At 41.1% G+C, this 23,709-nt stretch overlaps 1 protein-coding gene across 2 annotated transcripts in view; it reads left to right on the top strand.

The window, feature by feature from the left end:
- Positions 1-7,891: 7,891 nt before the first annotated feature.
- Positions 7,892-23,709, top strand: part of GUCY1B1 (guanylate cyclase 1 soluble subunit beta 1) — a 62,775-nt gene continuing 46,957 nt past the window's right edge. Inside the window, 2 exon segments of one of the 2 annotated variants that reach the window (NM_174641.1) lie at positions 7,892-7,980; positions 8,609-8,682. In NM_174641.1, the coding sequence (NP_777066.1) occupies positions 7,978-7,980; positions 8,609-8,682 (77 nt within the window). In that variant the 5' untranslated portion in view covers positions 7,892-7,977. 2 annotated transcript variants of the gene reach the window in all.

Here is a 23,709-nt window from a genome sequence, read left to right as displayed (position 1 = left end):
TTTTTTTTAAACTAAAGAGCATTAGACTCATTTCAGTGGAACAAATATTGTTTCACACTCCAGTCTTTTCAATAGGGTATTGATGCTTCTCAAGTGAAGCACCATTAAGGGCCCTTTGAATCTGGTTAAACCAGTTTAGGGCTTTTTGTTTCTGCATTTTGGCTTGATATTTTTTATCATGTGGAGGAAGGATCCTTCACAATGCATTCTAAATGTCATTTTAATAAATATATATGTTTGAGGGACATACTACAGAGTACATTCAATGCAATTATTTTGCTTCAAAAGTTAATAAAAATTATGGGGGAAGGATGGAGGAAGGGATAATTAGAGGGTTTGGGATGGACATGTACACACTGTTATATCTAAAATGGATAACCAATAAGGACCTACATAGCCCAGGGAACTCTGCTCAATGTTACATGGCAGCCTGGATTGGAAGGAAGTTTTAGGGGAGAAAGAATACATGTATATGTATGGCTGAGTCCCTTTGCTGTCCACCTGAAACTATCACAACATTGTTAATTGCCTATACTCTAATATAAAACAAAAAGTTTAAATAAAAGCCAAAGCTATGGTTTTTCCAGTAGTCATGTATGGATGTGAGAGCTGGACTATAAAGAAAGCTGAGTAATGAACAATTGATGCTTTTGAACTGTGGTGTTGAACTGTTGGTGTTGAGAGTTCCTTGGACAGCAAGGAGATGAAACCAGTCAATCCTAAAGGAAATCAGTCCTGAATATTCAGTGGAAGGACTGATGCTAAAGCTGAAGCTCCAATACTTTGGCCATCTGATGCAAAGAACTGACTTATTGGAAAAGACCTGATGCTTGGAAAGATTGAAGGCAAGAAGAGAAGGGGACAACAGAGGATGAGATGGTTGGATGGCATCACCAACTTGATGGACTTGAATTTGAGCAAGCTCTGGAAGTTGGTGATGGACAGGGAAGCCTGGTGTGCTGCACGCCATGGAGTCACAAAGAGTCAGACATGATTGATTGACTGAACTTAACTGTGCTCTACAGTAGGATCTCGCTTATTCATTCTATATATAACAGCTTGCATCTGCTAACCCCAAACTCTCAGTCCATCCTTCCCCTATATCCCTGTCTTTTGACAACCATCAGACACAACTGAGGGTCTGACCGAACTGAATGAGAATGAGAAAGATTTTATCACATCAGCATAGGATAATTTCAACTTTTTTTGTTTCTAATAAAACACTCATTCAGGAAAAAAAGCATATGCTCCATATAAATGGATAATTTGCTTCATTTTCATTATTTTAAACTCATATTTGTTAGAAAATTCATATATTATTGTATCTTTTAGTTAGGTTTGGATATTATTTTTAGCAAATGAGAAAATAATAGAATTTGAAAGGTGAAAGGTAGACACAGCAAATGATGATCAGATTGTCACTTGCCATTCAGAGCTTCCCACATGGTGTCCCGAGCTTATTCACTCACTGACCCCAAACAGTAAAGAGCAAAGGTGGACAGGTCTTTAAAGTTTGTGAGATGCTTTCAAATAGGTCTCCTTTGATTCCCCTGGCACGTTAGCTGAAGAAAGTGGGCCAGGCACTGTTGTCATGATTATAAAGTGGGGTATTGGAAACCCCAGGTTACTTACCAAGCAGAAAACCGCCAAGGTTGATTCAATCGTCAGACTGCCAGGTTTCAATTCTTTTCACTGCGCATTTGCTGCCAGTGGACACACTGCATTTCTGTAAGGTGGACACTAAAAGTTTTGTCACTTTAGAGGCTTTCACTGCCCGAAGCATCAGACTTGGGTTAAGCCATTTGCTGTTCACGATAAACCTGCGAGGCAGGTGATATTTTTGTCTTTGTAGCACTGGAGTGTATTTATCTGTATTTTCCCCATTTGATTAGTGAGAAAACTTTAGCTCAAAAAATTAAGTGGCCTGTTCAATGTCACTCCTCTACTAAAGGGTGAGAAATGGGAATCTGACTAAAGAATTGGTACAACTAATGGTACAATACACTATACTGTTCCCATAGCTGACTTTGTTCTTTGCTTTTTCAATTAAGAAAAGATAAAAAGTGTGGTATTCAAACAATTGAATCTGCGACTCTCATTCTCCCCTATTTCCTTTTGTATCATTAATATTCAGTATCTAACCAAACAGACTAGAAACTTCAGCACAGAATCAAGAGGCTTCTAAATGCTATTTAGAAACAGACACATTGAACTTAAGCACTAGATTTCAACCATCTCTGGGTGGGTGAGAGAGGAAAGTATATTTAGCTCTGGCTTCATGAGAATTTTATATCTTCCAGGGCTTCTGAGAACAATAATTCATGACTTTACTAATTATTACTTCTTAAAAAGGCTGAGACTTAAAATTTTCATTGTTCCCCAACAAAGCAAAGTGCTTAAAGGTTTCCTGATATAGAAAAAGAAAGTTTCTACTGAATGGCCTTTAAAATATGTTTCAAAGCTCAAAGTAGCTGAATCTTTGACATATTAATGGTAAATCTATTTTTATTAAAAAAGTCTATAAATGTGGACTGTGGCCAAGGTACGACCAGTTACTTTTTATTTTAATCTGACTCCAGAAGCATAACATGAGAGCTGAATCTGGTTTTCATAAGTTTCCTCAGGAATATAATGTATTTTATTTAATTATATATATTCCAAATATAGGTGATGAGTTCATTTATCTTAAAGTTTTTAATTATTATAACATCAGCAGGATGCATCACTTTAAATTCTCTTTTAATTTCTTTCCATTTATTTATGGAGTTCAAGTATTACTTTTATTTTATATATATCTTATATATAGCATACATATTTATATAATGTATATATATATATATCATATATATTATATATGAATATATATATATTCAAATATATATATGTATGTGTGTTTATAAATTTCAATGGCACAATAAACATTGAAAGGAATTTGGTACAAACAAGTAACTTCAGAAAGTGTTTCTTTTGCTCTTCAAAATACCTTTTTCAAGTAACTAAACTTGCAGTTAATTTGCAAATTAAAAGGAAATCTGAATGTCACTGCTTTAGGAATCTGAATTATTGAATCTCTGTTTTCCATTGATCCAGAACCATGTCAAATAAAACATCATCCAGAACTTACTTTTCTCTTTGCTCATAAGAATTCTGCATTCTCTGCTATAAGTACTGAGTGTCTGTATTAGCGAAAATCATGGGAGAGGTGATTACTCTGTGCTTACCGAGCACTGAGCACCAGAAACTTCATGAAGAAAAAAACAACTGAGCTCTGAGCCATGCAGATGAAAGAAGCATATGAGTACCAAGTAAAATGTATAAGGAATCACTGAAATTAAAGAACATGATGCTCCACAACAGGATCCAAAAACAGAAGCCTTAATTCCCTGGTGAAAAAAACTGGCAAAACACCAAAAAGCTCTGAAAAACAATGCACAGACAGAAGAACCCCCAAAGGTTTGTTTCCTCTTTATCTCCAACCCAAGGTACGTATCTTCCCATCACTGGAAAAGCTTTGGGAACAATGCTTACAATAGCTTAATGTTTAACTTACCCAACACATTTATTGTTATTAGCTGAAAATGTGAGTCATTTCAGCTGACACTTTGGAAAGCCACATATTAGCTTTTTGCTTATTTATTTTTCATGCATTAGATTGATCTCAAATAGTTTATGTTGACTCCAGGCAGGCTAAACATTCCCCAAGCGCCTCCTTTTCCTCTGTAGCTGGTTCTCCTCAGTTTGGCCATCCAGACCGGAGTGCAGTAATAGATTGTTTCCGAGAACACAGGACAATCTTCTTGTGACCTGACTGCTCTGCTCCTTTGTCAACAGCAGTGACAATGGGGAAGTGCTTGCAAAAGCCTATAACCCCTTTGGGGCCCCTCATGGCTGGGAGGTTCCCTCTTCCTAAACGTCATGTGCTCTGTATTATTTGTGGGCCAAACAAACATTGGCAAGGTTTCCTTTACACTCAGGTGAGTATAAGATAATTAGAATATAAAATATTGTAATTTGCTGACAAACGGGGCCATGAAGGCTACAGGGTGAATTCAGGGAGAAGAAATAGTTGGCAGGGGTGCTCATCCCTCACTTCTCGTGTCTTTGTCTAGGTGGACTTCCCTGATTTTCCGTCACAACAGTGCTATATTCTCTCCCTTTTACTTGCAAAGTCTAAGGTATAGGCCACTGCACTGCAGCACGCTCTGGACTGAGACACAACTTCTGTTCAGAAGAAGACAGGTTGAGAGATAACAAAAAGTCTTTTGAACAAGTTACAAAAATATTACATCTGCATACTTTGAGAGTGGCCATTCTGACCATGTGAAGTGTTACCTCCTTGTAGTTTTGATTTGCATTTCTCTAGTAATTAGTGATGTTTAGCAATTTTCATGTGCTTTTTGGCCATCTATACATCTTCTTATATGTATTTAGATATTCTGCCCATTTTTTTATGGGGCTGTTTGTTTTTTGGATATTGAGCTGAATGAGCTGTTTGTATATTTGGAGATTAATTCCTTGTCAGTTGCTTTGTTTGCAAATATTTTCTCCCATTCTGAGGGTTGTCTTCATTTTGCTTATGATTTCCTTTGCTGTACAAAAGCTTTTAAGCTTAATTAGGTCTCATCTGGTTATTTTGTTTTTATTTTCATTACACTAGGAGGTGAGTCAAAGAGGATCTTGCTGCAATTTATGTCAAAGATTGTTCTGCTTATATTTTTCTCTAAGAACCTTACATTTAGGTTTTTAACCCATTTAGAATTTAATTTTGTGTATGGTGTTAGGGAGTGTCCTAATTTCATTTTTTCACAAGTGGCTATCCAGTTTTCCCAGCATCACTTATTGAAGAGACTTTTTTTCTCCATAATTCGAAAAGACAAATGCACTCCAGTATTCACTGCAGCACTGTTTATAATAGTCAGGACATGGAAGCAACCTAAATGTCCATCAACAAAGGAATGGATAAAGAAGATGTGAGATATATATATATATATATATAATGTATTTCTCTAGTAATATATATAATATATAATATTTTATATATATATATATATATATATATATATATATATAAAATGGAGTACTGTGTGCACGTATGTGTGTTAAGTTGCTTCAGTCATGTCTGACTCTTTGTGGCCCTATGGACCGTAGCCTACCAGGCTCCTCTGTCCAAGGGATTCTCTAGGCATGAATACTGGAATGCTCTAGGGGATTATCCCTAGGGGATCCTCTCAATCCAGGAATAAAACTTGCGTCTCTTTTGTCTTCTGCTTTGGCAAGCAGGTTCTTTACCACTAGGGCCACCAGGGAAGCCTACAATGTAATATTATTCAGTCATTAAAAAAGAATGAAGGAATGCCATTTGCAGCAGCCTGAATGGAACCAGAGACTGTCATAGTGAGTGATGTAACTCAAACAGACAGACAAATATCATATGATATAGCTTATATGTGGAATCTTAAAAAAAGGAAAACAAATGAGTTTATCTAGCTTAGCGGTTAAAGCGTCTGCCTGCAATGCTGGAGACCTGGGTTCGATCCCTGGGTTGGGAAGATCCCCTGGAGAAGGAAATGGCAACCCACTCCAGTATTCTTGCCTGGAGAATCCCGTGGACGGAGGAGCCTGGTGGGCTACAGTCCACCGGGTCACAAAGAGTCGGACACGACTGAGCGACTTCACTTTCTCTTTCACTTTCATGAGACAGAAACAGAGTTACAGATATAGAAAATAAATATAGCTAAAAGGGGATAAGGGATCAGGGAGGGATATATTGGAAGATTGGGATTGACATATATATGCTGCTGCTGCTAAGTCGTTTCAGTCGTGTCCGACTCTGTGCGACCCCAAAGATGGCAGCCCACCAGGCTCCCCTGTCCCTGGGATTTTCCAGGCAAGAGTACCGGAGTGGGTTGCCATTTCCTTCTCCAATGCGTGAAAGTGAAAAGTGAAAGTGAAGTCGCTCAGTCGTGTCAGACTCTTAGCAACCCCATGAACTGCAGCCCACCAGGCTCCTCCATCCATGGGATCTTCCAGGCAAGAGTACTGGAGTGGGCTGCCATTGCCTTCTCCATATATACTCTACTACATACAAAATAGACAACTGTTAAGTATCTACTGTATAGCACAGGGAAGTCTACTCTGTATTCTGCAATGGCCTGTTTAGGAAAAGAATCTTAAAAAAAGAGTGGATATATGTATAACAGATTCACTTTGCTGTACACCTGAAACTAACACAATACTGTATATCAACTATACTCCAATAAAACTTTTAAAAAAAGTATTATATCTGCATAGAAAAAATAAAAAGGTACAGAAGGTCATGATACAAAAAGTTAAAATCTTTTTTCCTTCAACCACTGGTTCTAGTAACAGATGATAGATATTGATTGCCAAGCTTTTCTATGCATTGTCCCAGAAAGTTACCTTTATATCAGTATGTGTGCTCTTATTATACAAATTGCACCTTACTCTATACAAAGATTTTATATACAAAAATTGAAGGTGATCACATACATGTGTCACTTGTTTATTCAGCAGTGCATCTTTCTGTGTCATTATGTATCTAGCTTTTTCATGATTGTATGGAGTAATGGTCTATTTTAATGGTTAAAAATTAAGTTAATATTAAAAAACGGTTCAACATTGTAATAATTATATAAGTATGAAAGCTTGTATGTATGAAAGCCTCTGATTTATAAAAATTCCATCATTAGTAATAGAAATGAGTATTTTACAGGTTATTCTTCATCTTGTTTGCTGTTTAGTATTTCTGTATCAATTATGTTTCAACGTAGGCCTCTGGTAACAGAAACCAGTACAACTTTTATTGCTGTGACATTTTTCTCTTTTCTCATCACAGAATCTCATCCTGGCTTCTTGGCTCCACTGACACTGGTGACTGGAAGCAAGGCTTGCCTTTTCTTCCCTACTCTTGACCTAACCCCAGTCAACCGTGTCCATGCACTTCCGGCACAGTTCTCATCAGCAGACAGTTCCTGCTGGCTCATCTTTTCCCTGCAGTGGGGCTCAGGGCATTAACTAACCCAAGTACCTGGAAGAAAGGAGACGACGAGCTATATAATTAAAAGTCTGTTCCTTCGGTACTGTGCCTTTTCCAGTTCAGCAGTTCTCTCTGAGAAACAGCAACAGAGGCCAAATTATGACTGGCCAACTTCGGACTCTCTGAGTCGCGGCTCCCCGCTGTGGAGTGGGGTCAGGTGTTCCATCAGGATGGAGCCCCTGGACCTGGCAGGCAGTTGAGTGAGCGGCAGAGCTGATTTAGACAGGCGCTCACCCAAACAACAGTACTGAAAATTTTAGTTGGCTCACTCAGCTCGTCTCATTGACGAAAAGTGAAATGTGCTAAGGGGAGTATTATTAGCTTTCAGCTTGCCATAAACTGTTGAGGGAACAAGCCACAAAGGAAATGTTCATCTGCAGCAAGATGATAAACAGGAGGATGCCGACCACGAGGGCGTATTCCTTTTAAGGCTTATGCGTTGCAAACGACATACGCACACATACACGTTGCAAACGACACACACACACGTTGCAAACGACACACACACACGTTGCAAACGACACACACACGCACACACCCCTCCTTAGTATGTGTTTCCCCGAGGGCATATTTTTGCGTAACAATACATTTGGTGAGACCACAGCAGCTGCGTTCTCCCCGCCCCAGAATCGGTGCCCGAGCCCGGCTGCGGCCTCTCCACCGTCACTGCTGCGGCCTCAATCCTCGTCACGGAGGCGGGGGCGGGGGCGGGCAGGCGCGGGAGCGCGGCGGCACCGGAGCATCCGAATTCCCTCCGCGGCCGCCGATTGGGCAGGAGCCGGGAGGCGGTGGCAGCCCCTCGGCTCCGCTCGCGGTAGCTGCAGGGAGGTGGCCATCAGGGCGCGCCGGGCCGGGGGCGCGGGCTAGGTGCGGGGTCGCCGCCACCGCCTGGGTCCCTTGGCCGAGCCGGCGCTGACACCATGGTGAGTGGTCTCGGCCGCTCGGACCGCGCCTCCCGCCAGCCGGGCCTGGCTGCCTGAGGGAACCGGCCGAGCGCCGAGGAAGCGCGCTGGGGGCCCCGGGAGCGCAGCGCTGGCAGCGGGGCGGCCTTGCGTTTGCCTGCATCCAGAGCGGGTAGACGGGAAAGTCGGGGGTTAGCTGCGGGGGCGGTTGGTGCCTGGCTTCCCGGGTGTCCGCACGGCGCGCGCCTTCCCGAGCTCCGGAAGGGGACGAGCGGCCGAGGCGCAGGGGCGCCCCGCCAGGGCCGGCCCGCGTGTGTGGGTCTGGGCGCTGCGGCCGGAGAGGCGTCGGGCTCGCGCCCCCTCCGCCGAGCTCTCCTGGGGTGCAACCTGCCTTGGCGCGGGGACAGGTGAGCGTGGGAGGGGGTGGCCTGGGGATGGGGCGGACAATGACGGAGACGAGCTGCCCCTGAATGGGGCGGAGGTTGAGCCTCTGTACTACCCCTCCTTAGCACCCGGACCTCAAATAGAGCGGAAGAAGGGGGCAGGGTACTAGGTTCCCCGGCGCCGTGGCGGCAGTTGCTGCGGCCTGGCCCCCAATCCCCTTCCCACCGCAGCCGGTCCCTGACTCTCGGGTCTTCCTGTCCCGCAGTATGGATTCGTGAATCACGCGCTGGAGCTGCTGGTGATCCGCAACTACGGCCCTGAGGTGTGGGAAGACATCAAGTAAGTGTAGGGTCCCCGCGCCCCGCCGCGCCCCCACTTCCTGCCCGAGGCGCGCATCCTCGGAGCAGCCGCGCTCCCACGCTCCCGAGCCTGGCCGGGGGTGGCTGGGTGGGGCGGGGCGGCCCTGGGGTAAGGATCCCCAGGGTCACCGAGGCCTCTCAACCCGGCCGAGCGTGGGAACGCGCTGCCCGTGCCCTGGCGGCTCCCAGGCTCCGAGCCCGGGAGGCTCCCACGCGCAGGGGCCCCGGGGACCGCAGAGGCCTCCGCAGGAACGAATGAAGACGGCTCGCTGGTCGTTCACACAGTTTGCAGACTTGTACGATAAATAGGGAAGCCTTTTCCGTCTGCTGAAATTCACTTTTGAGACTGCCTATCGAGCAACTGTGAGTCGACCTCGTTTATTCGTCTGAAATAAAGTGAATCCCCCGCCCCGTTTATTTTTGGTTTCTATTACCGTGGTGAGGCAGGAAGGTATCCTAGTTTTCCGTCTGGAGCTGTGAGCCCAGTGCTTGGGATGTGAACGGAAACAGCGCAGCCACTGGGGGTTTCAACCTGCTGCAGTGACGGTCACCAGCTCTCTGAACACCTTGAGCATTTCAGTCCAACAGAGATCTTTTTCTCTCTCTCACTCTGGTAGAATTTGCCTTTCACTTGTACGGTTTGACCACAACCAAGCAGCCACATCAAAAGCCACCATTATGTGGACTTGCATTTTGGGACAGCCCTGTAACTGTCATGTTCAGTTAGAGGGACAGAGAGTGGAGAATCCCAGGGACGGGGGAGCCTGGTGGGCTGCTGTCTATGCGGTCGCACAGAGTCGGACACGACTGAAGCGACTTAGCAGCAGCAGCAGCAGAGTGGTACCCAGGTGGACAGAGAACACACTGTTATTATTTACTGTCTTTTCCTGTGCTCACTGATTTCATTTTGTTGTATCAAGTAGATGATGGCTTTCATGCTGTTTTTTCCTAAGTATATTACAGTTAGTGGCGGTGAATTCTAACAGGCTGTATTATGAAGTTGCACGACAGTGATTTCTTACACAGATCTGTTTCTATGGAAATTACCAGAATTAAATATATAGCAGTAGACTGCAACTTTTCCTTCCCTTGGGTCGGTATCCTTGAGCATTATTTCGTGTTCCCTGAGCCGTTTATGTTACCACGGAGTGCATCTGCATGCTATAAAGAGAAGTAGGGGTTTTGTGATTATGGGGGTCAATCAAATAAGAATCTAGGCACTAAAGCTTACTTTGGGACTTGAACTCTCTACCTTATTAATACCTTCATAATTTTTACTTTGCTTGGCAGATAGTTACAGAGAGGCAGGGATCAAGAGAAAGATTTTTCACAATGTAACCTATGTATAAGACTATTTTAAAGTCATTTTCTTTGTGAATTTATGAAGGCATCATGTATACCAACCATGTGGTAATTTCTCATCCATAAGATAGAAATTCCCAAATTTCCTAGTGGATGTGTGATGACAATGAATATATTCAGAATTTTCAGAGCACAGGATAGCTCTTGTGGTTAAACAGTCTTATGCATAATTGGATTTAGAACATGTGTCTTCCTCATTATAGATTTTGATGAAGTCCAATACAGAAATGAAAAATTGTACTTCATAGAGAAAAGTGTAGGAAATTTAGAAATGAAAATTATCAAGTGCTTCATTTATACTGGCCATATTTTCCACAGAGGTGGTCAGAAATATCTAACGATTTACAAATTCCCTTGATGTGAAACCTTAACTCTGCCAAATCACACTAAGAATGTTGTTGCATTCTTTTTACAAATGTATTAATTTTGGTTAAACATCAATATCTTCTAACTCATGAATTTATTTTTAAGTTTCATCAAACAGTATTCTTCATCTGTTTAAGTGCTAATAATTTAAATCAGATGAAACATTTTTTTTTTCTGGTAAAATGGAGCAAATCATATGAACCTTTTTCAAGGATTATGTGCCCCTGCAAGAGAAATGCTATTAGTTTTACTAGTGTTTGCAATTCAGGTATTAAGTTTGACTTTTTTTTATGGTTTCAGCATCCCTCCTGTTAGGGTCCATTTTGTCTTGGATACAATTTAGTATCCGGATGAGAGAACCTTGCTGAGTTTTCTGCATGGAGGGCCTTAGAACAGTTCATTGTTGGGACCCCTGAGGGATCCCTGGAAGAGTATTTGCTTAGAGCCTCAGAGATCCTCACTGCCTGGGCCAGGATGGGAGACTTTGGCAGGGTTTAACTTTGAAATGCTCCCTGGGAGATTCTGAGTTCTCCTCTGACCTCACCACCTACTCCAGGGAGGATCTCTGTAGTCATGGGTCCAAGATACTTTCAGTTGTACCTTTTTATGAAAACTGAATATATGAAAAACACTTTTTTTTTTCATCTCAGTAAATACCAAACTCCTCTAGCTTCCTTTTTGCACTGTGAAAAGCTATCTAAATTGATGTTTATAAAATTTCATATCATACTCTTTTGGTGTAGGAGGAAATGGCCATCCATCCTTCTTCAGAAAGGGTACCAAACATTTAATGACAAGTAAAATCCAAAGTAACAGATTCCAGACAGAAAATCCTAAATGGTAAGAGCCAGAAATACTTCATTGTAAACTCCCTATCCACTTACACTCTTACCAACAGTATAACCATTTCACAAGAATTTTAAATTCCACTGTTAAAGAAAAAGAAAGATTGTCAAGACTGAGGGTCAGCAAACTTTCTCTTAAAGGGCTAGATAGTAAATATTATAAGTGTTGCAGATCAAGAGTCAATTTTGAAGATATTATGTGTATCATCTTTAAAATGTAACCATTAAAAAATGTAAAAGCCATTCTTAGATCCCAAAATGGCAAAACCCGGCAGTGGGTGGGACTTGACTCACGGATTGTCGTTTGCCCTCTGATCTAGATCATAACTGCATGTAAAAAAGCCAAAGAGACTTCTGAATCTCCCTCAGATCCTGTTTTGTTCGTTTCCTTTCAGTTTTGAGATGGCCCTTTCTGGAAGCCATGCTTCCTAAGTGATGAGAAATATCAATCATTGTTTCAGGAAAACATGAAACCAGGATATATGTGTGTATATATGTGTGTATATATCTAATATATATATATGTATATATTAGAAAAGCACCTAAATATGTAATTTAATAACCATTTCTGTCACCCTGCCATTGACCCTGGCTAGACTAACATTGATTCAAACTACTGGGTTCAGAATCTTGGTATGAGATTTGGAAATGAACTAATGGCTCTGTTACTTGATAAGTTTTGGAGTGAGTTCCTCTAGAAGACTGCCAGGAAGATGACTCCCCTGTGTAAAGAATGCATACGTATTTGGTATGTTTTTATGTGATTTACCTATACAGGACAGCATACTTTTTTCATTCATTGACTCAAGTCTTCTTTCATTCTCTAGTTAAGCTTATTTTTAAGGAGCATAGTCAAGTGTTTGAGTAATGAGAATAGAAAGTTTATGATATGTTAGTTTCTACTGTACGGCAAAGTGAATTAACTATACATATACATATATCCCCTCTTTTTGGATTTCCTTTCCATTTAGGTCACCACAGAGCACTGAGTAGAGTTCCCTGTGCTGTACCGTAGATTTTCATTAGTTATCTATTTTATGCATACTATCAATAGTGTATATATGTCAATCCCAATCTCCCAATTATTTCCATCCTCCTTTTCCCCCTTGGTATTCATGAATTTGTTTTCTACATCTGTCTGTTTCTGCTTTGCAAACAAGATCATTTATATTCCAATAAAAAATAATTTAAAAAAAAAGGCTGAATAGAATCACCTCCAAATAGCAATTGAGAACAAAGAGTGGCAGAACTTCCATGTTTTATGTATTAGTTTTTGTTTATTTTGGTTTTTCTTTTCTTTTTTAGCATTTTTAAATTGAAGTATAGTTGATTTACAGTCTCATGTTGATTTCAGGTATATAGAACAGTAATTCATTTATACATAAATATATGTGTGTATGTATATATTCATTTTCGGAGAAGGCAATGGCAACCCACTCCAGTACTCTTGCCTGGAAAATCCATGGACAGAGGAGCCTGGTAGGCCACAGTCCATGGGGTCGCTAAGAGTCCGACACGACTGAGCAACTTCACTTTCACTTTTCACTTTCATGCATTGGAGAAGGACATGGCAACCCACTCCAGTGTTCTTGCCTGGAGAATCCCAGGGACGGGGAAGCTTGGTGGGCTGCCGTCTATGGGGTCACACAGAGTCGGACACGACTGAAGCGACTTAACAGCAGCATATATTCATTTTCAGACACTTTTTTTCTTACAAGTTATTATAAAATACTGAGTATAGTTTCCTGTGCTCTATCTTTCTTTTTCATCTTCTTTTTTTCACAAAGGAAACCCATGTTGATTTGGAAAGCTTCCGCCAAAATGTGTATGATATAATCCTTGCTTTCAAATACAGTCTAGAGATATCAGACTGTTTCTAATCTTATTATATCTTGATTTTTTTTGCCTGTAACTCAAATGTGGAAACATTTGGCTGTTGGACAGTATATTCTGATCTTCCAGTTTTGAAAATAATGCTCCTTGGTGAATTTGCTAATCACGAATTAATCATTATGGTTCATGTAAGCAGATGCTTGGCTGTAGGCTAGTTATATGTGACTTTCCCAGTTGCATAAACTTCCCAAGACTAAACTCTATAAGGAAATGGATAATAACTACTTCATGGGGTTTTATATTGAATGATGTCTGCAAAGTGCTTAACACAGTTCTTGATGAATAAGTGCTTAGTAAATGGTAGCTGTTACTTGTGTTACTCTAGAACCAGAGTTTTCAGGTTTTCCCTTTCCAGGTCCCCTGAAAGATAAGAAGCACCCTTACATGACAATAACTGATTGATTCCGCATACTATAGCTGTTTAAGTGTGCACTCATTGCTCTAGGACAGGTAGTGACTTCTTGTCATTTGACTTTCTCTTTCCCTTTCTCCATCTCATGCAGCTGGTACCTGCCCTTTGGATTTGAGGTGCTCTGAAATGCTCATCTTCTCCTTCCCAGCTCTGAACACTTTCATTTCTTACTATGATGGCCCCCATCGAGTTTTCTGCGTCTGACTGGTCCCACTTCTCCCCCTTCTGTACATTATGGGAAGACTTAAACTCATGATGTTTTTCTGCTGAAGCTTTACTTTGGAATCAATCCTACATTATATTCTTCCACCTCCCAGTCTCTATCTGTTATTTGAAGATGCAGTGTATGTTCTTTTTCTTTTTTTTTAATTCATTAGTTTTTAATATTTTGGATCCCATGTGTAAGTCATAACATACTGTATTTGACTTTCTTTGTCTGACATTTCACTGAGCATCATACCCTCCAGTTCATCCATGTTATTGCAAATGGCAGAATTTTATTCATTTTTATGGCTAGTAATATCCCATTGTATATATATATTGCATCTTTATCTATTCATCTGTTGATGGACACTTAGGTTGTTTCTATATGCTCTTTTTTTGATTTAGTTTTGTATTTTAGGCTGTACCATGCAGCATGCAGGATCTTAGTTTCCCTACCAGGAATCGAACCTGTGCCCTCTGCATTGGGGGTGTGGAGTCTTAAACACTGGACTGCCAAGGAAGTCCTCGTATGCTCTTAATATTCATTTTATCAAAACAAAACCAAGTCAAGTACCATATTTTGCCTTGTTTTAATCAGATTTTCATATACCCGTGGCAATATAATTAAATTTTTATACCTTCCTGTATTCTTGCTCAAGTGGGTTTTAAAATATTAAATCCTTTTTATTATAAAAGCTGTTTAAAATTTCCGAAGTCCTCTCCTCACTAATTTCACATGAGTGCCACAATACCCATTTGAAGTAAGAAAGGCCTTTCTAGCTCATTTTTTTCCAACTTTATTGAGATATAATTGGCACATAACACTGTGTAAGTTTAATGTGTTTTATGTATGGTTTAGACACATTTTTAAATTGCAGAATGATTCCCACCATAATATTCACTGAAACTTCCATCCTGTGGCATAGTGACTATTTTTTGTGGTGAGAAGGTTTAAAACCTACTCTCTTAGCAGCGTTTAAGTCTGGGATACAGTGTTAGCTGTAATCACCAAGCTGTGCACTGATACCCAGACCTATTCATCTTGTAACTGGTTGTCTGTACTCTTGGAGCAACACCTCCCTGTTTCCCCACTTCCAACCCTACTGACCACTCTACACTGTTTCTCTGAGTTTGTCTGTTTTACTTTCTACATAAATAAGTGAGCTCAGTGCTCTTTGTTTAATGATAAAGTTGAGTCTCAGGAGGTGGAATGACTGTCTAAGGAATGACGTCAGAAAACTGTAGACTCAGACCAGGCTCTGCTCTTCTGATGGCAGATCTTCTGTTCCTTTTAAGATAGAAAGTGTGAAAAGTGTTAGTTGCTCAGTCATGTCTGACTCTTTGTGACCCCATGGACTGTAGCCCACCAGTCTCCTCTGTCCATGGAATTCTCCAGACAAGAATACTGGAGTGGGTTGCCATTTCCTTCTCCAGGAGATCTTCTCAACCCAGGGATTGAACCTGGGTGTCCTGCTTTGAAGGCAGATTCTTTACTGTCTGAACCACGGGCACAATACCAAAATAGGAGCTAATGAAGTGACATACAAACATGAAGCCATATTCATTTCATCCCCAGAAACTTCCTCAGTACAAATAAATGAATACATTGCTTTAAAAAATAGGTGAACTAGATAATTGTTACAATCAAGACCTTTTTCTTTAGAAAGACCTGCTGGTCAGCCTGGAAGGTGGAGGGAGGCCCAATGCGTCCACTGGAAGCCACCTACGCCTGTGGAACTGGGTGCTTAGGGCAGACCCCTTTTCATGACCCCCAGGGAACCCGAGGTCCTAATCTCAGGGCCTTTCTTTGATGGTCTGAAGTATCCCCCAGCCAAACAATCTGGGTTTTTGTTTTCCTTATATCTGTCATCTTTGCGAAATTGAAAAAAAATCATAGATGCATATTACTTAATTACGTGTCAGAGGAGGAGCTTTGTCCATTAACAGGAGCGGCTGAGGAGTGGCCTGAGGATCTGTATTCCCCTCTCATTCCCAGACCTGCATGGATGAACATTGACTGACCTTGGTCCTGGTCCCCACAAACAATGTCCTTCCTTCCCTTGCTGCTCTCCAGAGTGAGAAGGTCTTGCAGATGTTTCTTGTCAGTATGTTGGAAAGTGATGGTCATAGTTGATACTGTGCAGACATCACCAGGAAAACACACTTAAGGAAAACTCTAGAACCGGCCCAATTCAGAGGCTGATGACTGCCAGGATATAGGGCCGGGGGGCTTTTCCATCGTTGCTTTGTTTCTTTGTTCATTCAACAGAAAACAGGGGAAACAGTGTCTCTGTTTATGTCTGGCCAAGTGGAGTGGCTTTTTCTATATTGATACTGAGATTAGAGGCGTCTACTATATGAAAAAGGGAAACTTTTTTTTATGTGTAAGAAATTTTATTGTGATACAGAAATTTTTCTTATAGGAATGTAGCTTAAAGAGTAATTTAAAGTATATAGAAGGATTTAACCATAACGATATTGAACACAGTCCCTTATAATAGCAAAGTAGTAGGAACAGTGAAACTAATCAAAGATAGAGAACTGTTTATTTGTATACTGGTTTTAAAAGGTGTTTCAGAGAAATATAAGACACAACAAGGAAGAGGTGATCTGACACGCATTTTAAAAGGAAACGGATCAGTATTTCTTGAGAGGCCCGACAAATTTTTTCATTGAAAGTTTATTAATGAAATTAATTCAAAGTTAATGTCTTTGAAATTACTGAGATAATTATGGATTCAAATGCAGTACTAAGAATTGATGGTCAGAAGCCATGAACCTTGACCTTCTTTCCCCTAGTATGTTTCAAACTGTAGTATAATGACATTAATACATCCATCTTATTCGTATTTTTCAGTTTTACTTAAAACCCTTTATGTGTATCTGTTTGATTTTATCACATGCACAGGTTCACATATCCACAACCACAGTCAAGATACAGAACATTTCCATCACCACAAGGATCCCTCATGTTGTCCTTTATAACCTGGAAAGGGAAACATTCTGACACGTTTATTGTTCCTTTTTGTTACTGTACATTTGGTTGTGCTGGAGAGTCTGATCTGTTGCCACTTATTGTTGAGTCATGAAATGCTACCTTGTTCCTCTGACCACAGAGATTCTTTGTGGTCAGTCTTCAAATCAGCCAAACATGGGAACGATCAGCCCTCAAGCCCCACTTGCTCTCAGCACCCTAGCCTCGTGGGCAAGTTTTCAAACCAGTTTTCAAGTTCCTCAACCAGGCTGACCTTTCCCATCCAGGAGGGCGACACCTGTGCTTGGAAGGGTCTCACTCCATGCTCCCCACTCCTGCCCCCAAATGAAAATATTTCCCAGCCTTAAGGAGGTGAGAAAAAAATCTTACTTTTTTATTTTTTACATTTTTATCTTTAAAATTGAGGTATAGTTGTCTTACAATGTTGTGTTGGTTTCTGCTGTACAATGAAGTGAATCAGCCGTATGTATACATACATCCCCTCCCTCTTGAGCCTCCTTCCCCCCCTGACCCCTGCCATCTCGTCACAGAGTGCCAGGCTGGGCTCCCTGTGTTATACAGCAGCTTCGCACTGGCTGTGGTTTATGTATATTGGTGGAGATATGTCAATCCTACTGTTTCAATTCGTCTGACACCCCCAACCCATGTCCACATGTCTGTTCTATGTGTCTGTGTGTGTGCTCAGTCGTGTCCGACTCTTTTGCAACCCCAGTGGACTGTAGCCCACCAGACTTCTCTGTCCATGGGATTTTCCATGCAAGAACACTGGAGTTGGTTGCCATTTTCTACTTCAGGAGATCTTCCCGACCCAGGGATTGAACCCGGGTCTCCCACATTGCAGGCAGATTCTTTTACCACTAGCGCCACCTCTACAAATCTTACTTAAGGTATGGCTTCTTTCACCTCCAGAACTGTACTTTTCCTTCATAATACGCGCACAAGTTTCTACTTACTTATTTGTGCTGTTATTTGATTGCTCTCTGTCTTATCCCACCAAGCTGTAGCATCTATAGCTAGCAGAAGGCCTCTGTGTGTGTGTGTAATATATGTGCATTAATTATCTTTCAGATTTTCAGAGAATAGAGCACGTCTGTATGTATCACACGTATTTCTTTCCTGTAACAAGGATTTACTATGTCAGAATGGTGACATCTTCAGCTTCTATTTAATAAAATATAAGCTCTGTTGAAATGGGCATTTCTTATATAAGCAATAGCAGAAGATATAGCAGTAAATTATAACATCTCTATTTGGAAGGGTCAGAGTTCACACATGGATATAATAAAAGGATTAAGAACACTGCTTTTGGATTACCAATTGCATAAACCCTCACGACACTGGGTTGGATTCAGGACAAGACTGACTCCTTTAGCAAGTGTCTCAAAGGCAGGCCTGTGTGGTTCTGTTTAAAGGCCGTGTCTAGATTGTAGATGGGCTTCCCTGGTGGCTCAGCTGGTATAGAATCTTGCAATGTGGGAGACCTGGGTTCAATCCTTGGGTTGGGAAGATCCCTTGGAGAAGGGAAAGGTTACCCACTCCAGTATTCTGGCCTAGAATTCCATGGACTGTAGTCCATGGGGTCACAAAGAGTCGGACATGACTGAGCGACTTTCACTTTCACTTTCAGACTGTAGGTAGATGTCTATGATGCTGAAAGTAAATTTTGAAACCGGATGAGGATGCTCCCCAGGACCTGCAGTATTGACTCTAACAGCTCATGTACGTAGGACACTCACCATGTGTTCTGCAGTCGTGGTCCTTTTTAGGCTTTGTTCTTGTTAACTCACATAATCCTCACGCCCACCTAGAGGACAGATTTGTTCTTTATTCTTATTTTAGAAATGAGGGAACTGAGGCTTCATGACTAACTCCTACCTCAAGCCACCCATGTCTTAATCATCAGAGCAGAGACTGGGGCACAGGTGGGCTTGTAATGATAGTACTATGTGCTTTCCCGTAAACACAAAGGACTCAACAAGTTTCTCTTTTCCAAAGACAACATAGCATGAGGATGGGCAGCATACATGTGTGTTACTACTACCGTCTTTGTTTTTGTTTTCCTATACTTTTCACGCGGTTGTGCAGGTACATGTGGCTGTTACATTTTTAAAGGTGGATTTACTCAGAAATAGGGCTTCCCAGGTGGCATGAGTGGTAAAGAACCTGCCTATGCAGGAGACATAAGAGACTTGGGTTTGATCCCTGGGTTGGGAAGATCTTCTGGAGGAGGGCATGGCAACCCACTCCAGTATTTTTGCCTGGAGAATCCTCATAGACAGAGGAGCCTGGCAGGCTACAGTCCATAGGGTCACAAAGAGTCAGACATGATTGAAGCGACTTAGCACGTACTCAGAAATAGAACATCTACATCTACAAAGAATATCAGAGACTCAGGACTTTTGAGCAGCTTGTGCGGTTTTGGAAACACTCTGAGCTGTGGTGCTTGTGAGCAGAGTTCAGGATGAAGGACACACAGGGCTGAAGGAGTCATTTGTCTTATGAAGCTGCTGAACAGGGCTCCTCTGAAATGTTTGAGATTGTGTTTTCAGAACTGGGACAATTTTCTTATGAGATTGTCTTGTGCCACCACTGGACATAGTCAGAAAAAAATACCGTTATGTATCCAGAGTGGGTCTTTGGTTAAACCTGTGTTGCCTGTGAAAGGATGACTGTCATCACTTACAGGACTTGGATGAATGAAGACACTGGCCTTGGAGGACTGACCTGCACCATCTGGTGAGTGGTCAGAGCATAAGGCCTCTCTCCTCCAAATCCCCTCAACTTAGTGTCTTCTTTAGGGACTCAGGCTTCCCTGGTGGCTCAGACAGTAAAAATGTCTGCCTGCAATGCGGGAGACCTGGGTTTGATTCCTGGGTCGGGAAGATCCCCTGGAGAAGGAAATGGCAATCCACTCCAGCACTCTTGCCTGGAAAATCCCATGGATGGAGGAGCCTGATAGGCTACGGTCCATGGGGTCACAAAGAGTTGGACACGACTGAGCGACTTCACTTTCACTTTCTTTCACTTTCACTTTAGGGACTCAGACTTTCTGGGAATCTTCAGATCATGCTATTGAAAATCGAGGGGCCGTTAATACTTCACAACCGCTCCCAGAAAAGCAGTGTAGATTTTTAATTTGTAAATGACATAAGTAGTTATTATCTGTGCTTCATGGTGGGAGGTTTTAATTTTAATGATTGGACACAACCCAGCCTTGAGGATGTCCTTACCTCTCTGTAAATTAGACAGACCATCCTGGGATTTATTGTCAAGACTCTGCATACTGTCTTTAAATACAGCTTGTGGTGGGGTAACAGTGTTTATAGGATCAGCAGCCCTGGGAGCTGTCATGAGTCGGGTTGATTGATATGAGCTGATTTTTCTGCCTGAGACCAGACTTTGAGACTCCTGTATTCAAGACGCCTGTGGTTAGCCTCTCTGGTATTAGAATTCCTGTTCTCACACCTCCCTAGGAAGCTTCTTTGCCTACTAGCCCCCAGTTTCTGTAGTATACTTAACTTACCTGAAAGTTTTATAATAGCAGGAACTCAGCGTCAGAATATGAATTCAGTTTCTGTCCATTCACATCCCTTAGGCAAGGAAAATCCCTTAGGTTTGAGTTCTGAGAAATGCTGCCTGGATATTTCTCACAGCTTTTATACCTACTTAAAAAAGATAAATAGTAAAGACATCCCTCAGTTTGAGAATAAATTGGACTTCTACCAGTAATGTTTGATTGTTTGATTTTTGGTAGGAAGTTTGGAAATGTGTGGAGGATATTTAATTAATTCATTTCTTTTAAAACATGCACACATTCACTGAGTGCATATTCTAATCTAAGCACCTGTGTTTAGACATTAGTGATTAAAAACAAAACCAAAACCACAAAAATCCTACCATAATAAACATGCCCTTGTGGGAAAAGGTAATTTGTGTAAGTAAATGATCAATTTAAATTCCAGCAAATAGCCATCTCAAAAGTAAGTAGGAAATCAGTTGCTACTGGGAAAATTTTTCATGGGCACAGGCTCAATTTTCAAATACTTTTTATGGCCACAAATGTATAGAATAGAATTGTTTCCTGTTTTGTCTCCAGGTGAAAGTCAGGACTTTATTTTTAAAGCTCTTTGGAGAGATGGAGCTTGCTTTGTTTTGGCTGCCTGAAGTCATGCATTCTGTCAGCTAATGACACATTGCGTACAGCTTTGGTTTAATGGTTTGGATGCTGAGTGGACCCTCCCCCCTTCTTCCACTCGATGTTTCCTTGTCCTCCTCCTGCTCCCTGCTCCGTCTTCCCCACCTTCTGACTCTTGCCAGTTAGATGTTTGGGGCATTGAGTGTGTGAAGAGCCCTCTCCCTAGATGGGTTGTGCTGCTGTTGCTTGGTTCTGCCTATGAGGAGTGAGCTTGCGTGTCCTCTGGGGACATGGGGTGAGGCTGGTCCTTCTTCCCCCTGCTGTGCAAGGGAAGGCTGTGACCTGGGATGCAGATGAAACCAGGTCATCATCTTTCTATCTGGGTTTACTTGGTTGAAGAAAATGCCCTTTTACCTCATCTGGACTCACTTAGGCCAACTTAAAACAAAGCTCTCTCTAAATATTTATCACTGTCTGCAGATTTCTTTCATAAAATAATGCGCTAGCCAGAAAGAGCTAATGCTTAACCCCCAAACAATTGTTAAGTATACAGGTAAAGATAACACACCCTGCTGTTAGTCACACTGGAAATTGTGGAAACCTATATTTGTTTGGGTTTATCCAAGGGATTTTTATAATTATGGGAAACAACAGAATGTAATCACACAAACCCAGATCATTTGATGATAGCAGTTTCATTGATTGCCATTTGATAGATAAACAGTATTGAATACAATTTAAACCAATTTGCCTATGGCTTGATATCATACTTTTTTGTCACCTAAAAATCATTGGAGGAGAAAAAGTCTTTCATTTTCAGGAAAGTTTTCTATCATATTTCTCAGAGAAGCCTGTGTTTTCCTCACATGTAAAAAAGTATGCTTTAAAATGTATCAACATACAAAACAAAGTTGGTGCTCAAAAATATATTCTGAATAAACAATGAGTCTATAAAATTTGGTCAAGGTATATGGCCGAATTTGGGTAATTTAAGCACAAAAGGAACTCTACATGTAAAAAATAAATCAAATATTGTTAGAAATGATGTATCTGTATGTTTGATTGATCCTTTGCTTTTAATGAGAAAAACACTTGAAAGTTGTGGGATGAGAAAGTGAAGGACAGAGAATAAGGTAATATTACCTGGATTATGGACGGTGTTCATGTGATCTGAATAGTAGCTCACATCCCAACTTTTCCTACATTTGTTGGTCACCCTCTGTGATTCTGGGTAGCTGGTGAAAACACATTTTCTTCCCTCAGAGATCAGGTACATCTGAGGGATTGTTGTTATCACATCTGTGCTCTCTAGAGGCCAAAATGTTTGGCAGCATAGAGTCTGAACAAGCCTAACTTTACCTTTAAGTTAGAAGAAAAGCAGTGTTGAGAATTGAGACATTCTCTCAAAATGTCTACTGGCTCCAGTTCAAGTTGCTGGAGAGTAATTTTTTGGATATTTACTTCTTTTGCACTGTAAATTCTCCTGCTCAGTTTAATGGAGGAAACCAATTATCAATGAAATGTTTGTAATATCCTCAATTAGCTTTTACTCCGAAAAGGGAAGAATTTGAAGAATGGGCTACAGAAAGAATTGAGCTGGGTCCAGAGAGATTAGATCCTAGACATAAATGGTCTCCTGGAGCCTCTGCTCGGACATAACTTCAGGATGCCTCGCATGGTCACTACATACCCTTGCATCCTGCCCCTCCTCCTACATCCCCACTTGTCCCTTCATCCTGATCTCATAATAAATTATAAAATTTGCATATATATTATGTAAACATAATAATTTATACAGATTGTAATAATATATGACCTTAATACTTCCCTGGTGGCTCAGAGGTTAAAGCGTCTGCCTCCAATGCGGGAGACCCGGGTTCGATCTCTGGGTCGGGAAGATCCCCTGGAGAAGGAAATGGTAACCCACTCCAGTATTCTTGCCTGGAGAATCCCATGGATGGAGAAGCCTGGTAGGCTACAGTCCACGGGGTTGCAAAGAGTCGGACACGACCGAGTGACTTCACTATACACTATGACCTTAATAACATATGCTTATTGTTTGTTTCCACCAGCTAAAGTGTAAACTCTAGGAGGACAGGGATCTTTATGTTTCATTCATTGATACATTAAACATGCTCTGAAGAGTGCATGGAGCATAATAGATATTCAGTTATTTGTGGCAAGACTTCTCCCCCAGGGGAAAAAAAGAAAAAGGGTGACCCAAAGATTTCTGAGATGAAAGCAAATAAGGAATACTAAGTTTATTGAATAATTTATCGGAATTCAGTGTGAAATTTTTGAGAGGGTGATTATTTCCTTTCACGTACTACTATTTATACTTTAGGCTCCCTCCAGGGAGCATGTTGGGCTGATTATTCCAGGAAGTAAGGCTTAAAAGATAAGGGTACTTATTTTATTAAGGCAAGAGAAAGAAGAGTGATGCATTGACTCATGGTTAGGGGATTTCTAGGGAAATGGCCATTTCTCTGCTTTATGCAGAATTTTGTATTCTGTTTAACAGTTATGAATTGATGACTGTTTCTGAAAATCTAAGTGCATTACAAAAATTTATGTTTGATTTATTCCAGTTGGAAGAAAAAAAAGTAGGGCATAGTGAGAGCATGAGTTAATTTGTTCTTTCTTATATATTTAATTTAAAAATTTTTATATTTTATTAAATACCCTATCACCAGTGTTTTATAGTTTTCTATATATAGGTCTTTAGTTTCTTTAGGTAGATATATTCCTAAGTATTTTATTCTTTTCGTTGCAATGGTGAATGGAATTTTTTCCTT

Source organism: Bos taurus, chromosome 17 (assembly GCF_002263795.3).
Source record: "Bos taurus isolate L1 Dominette 01449 registration number 42190680 breed Hereford chromosome 17, ARS-UCD2.0, whole genome shotgun sequence".
Classification (NCBI taxonomy): domain Eukaryota; kingdom Metazoa; phylum Chordata; class Mammalia; order Artiodactyla; family Bovidae; genus Bos; species Bos taurus.
This window is presented reverse-complemented; position numbering and strand designations above follow the sequence as displayed.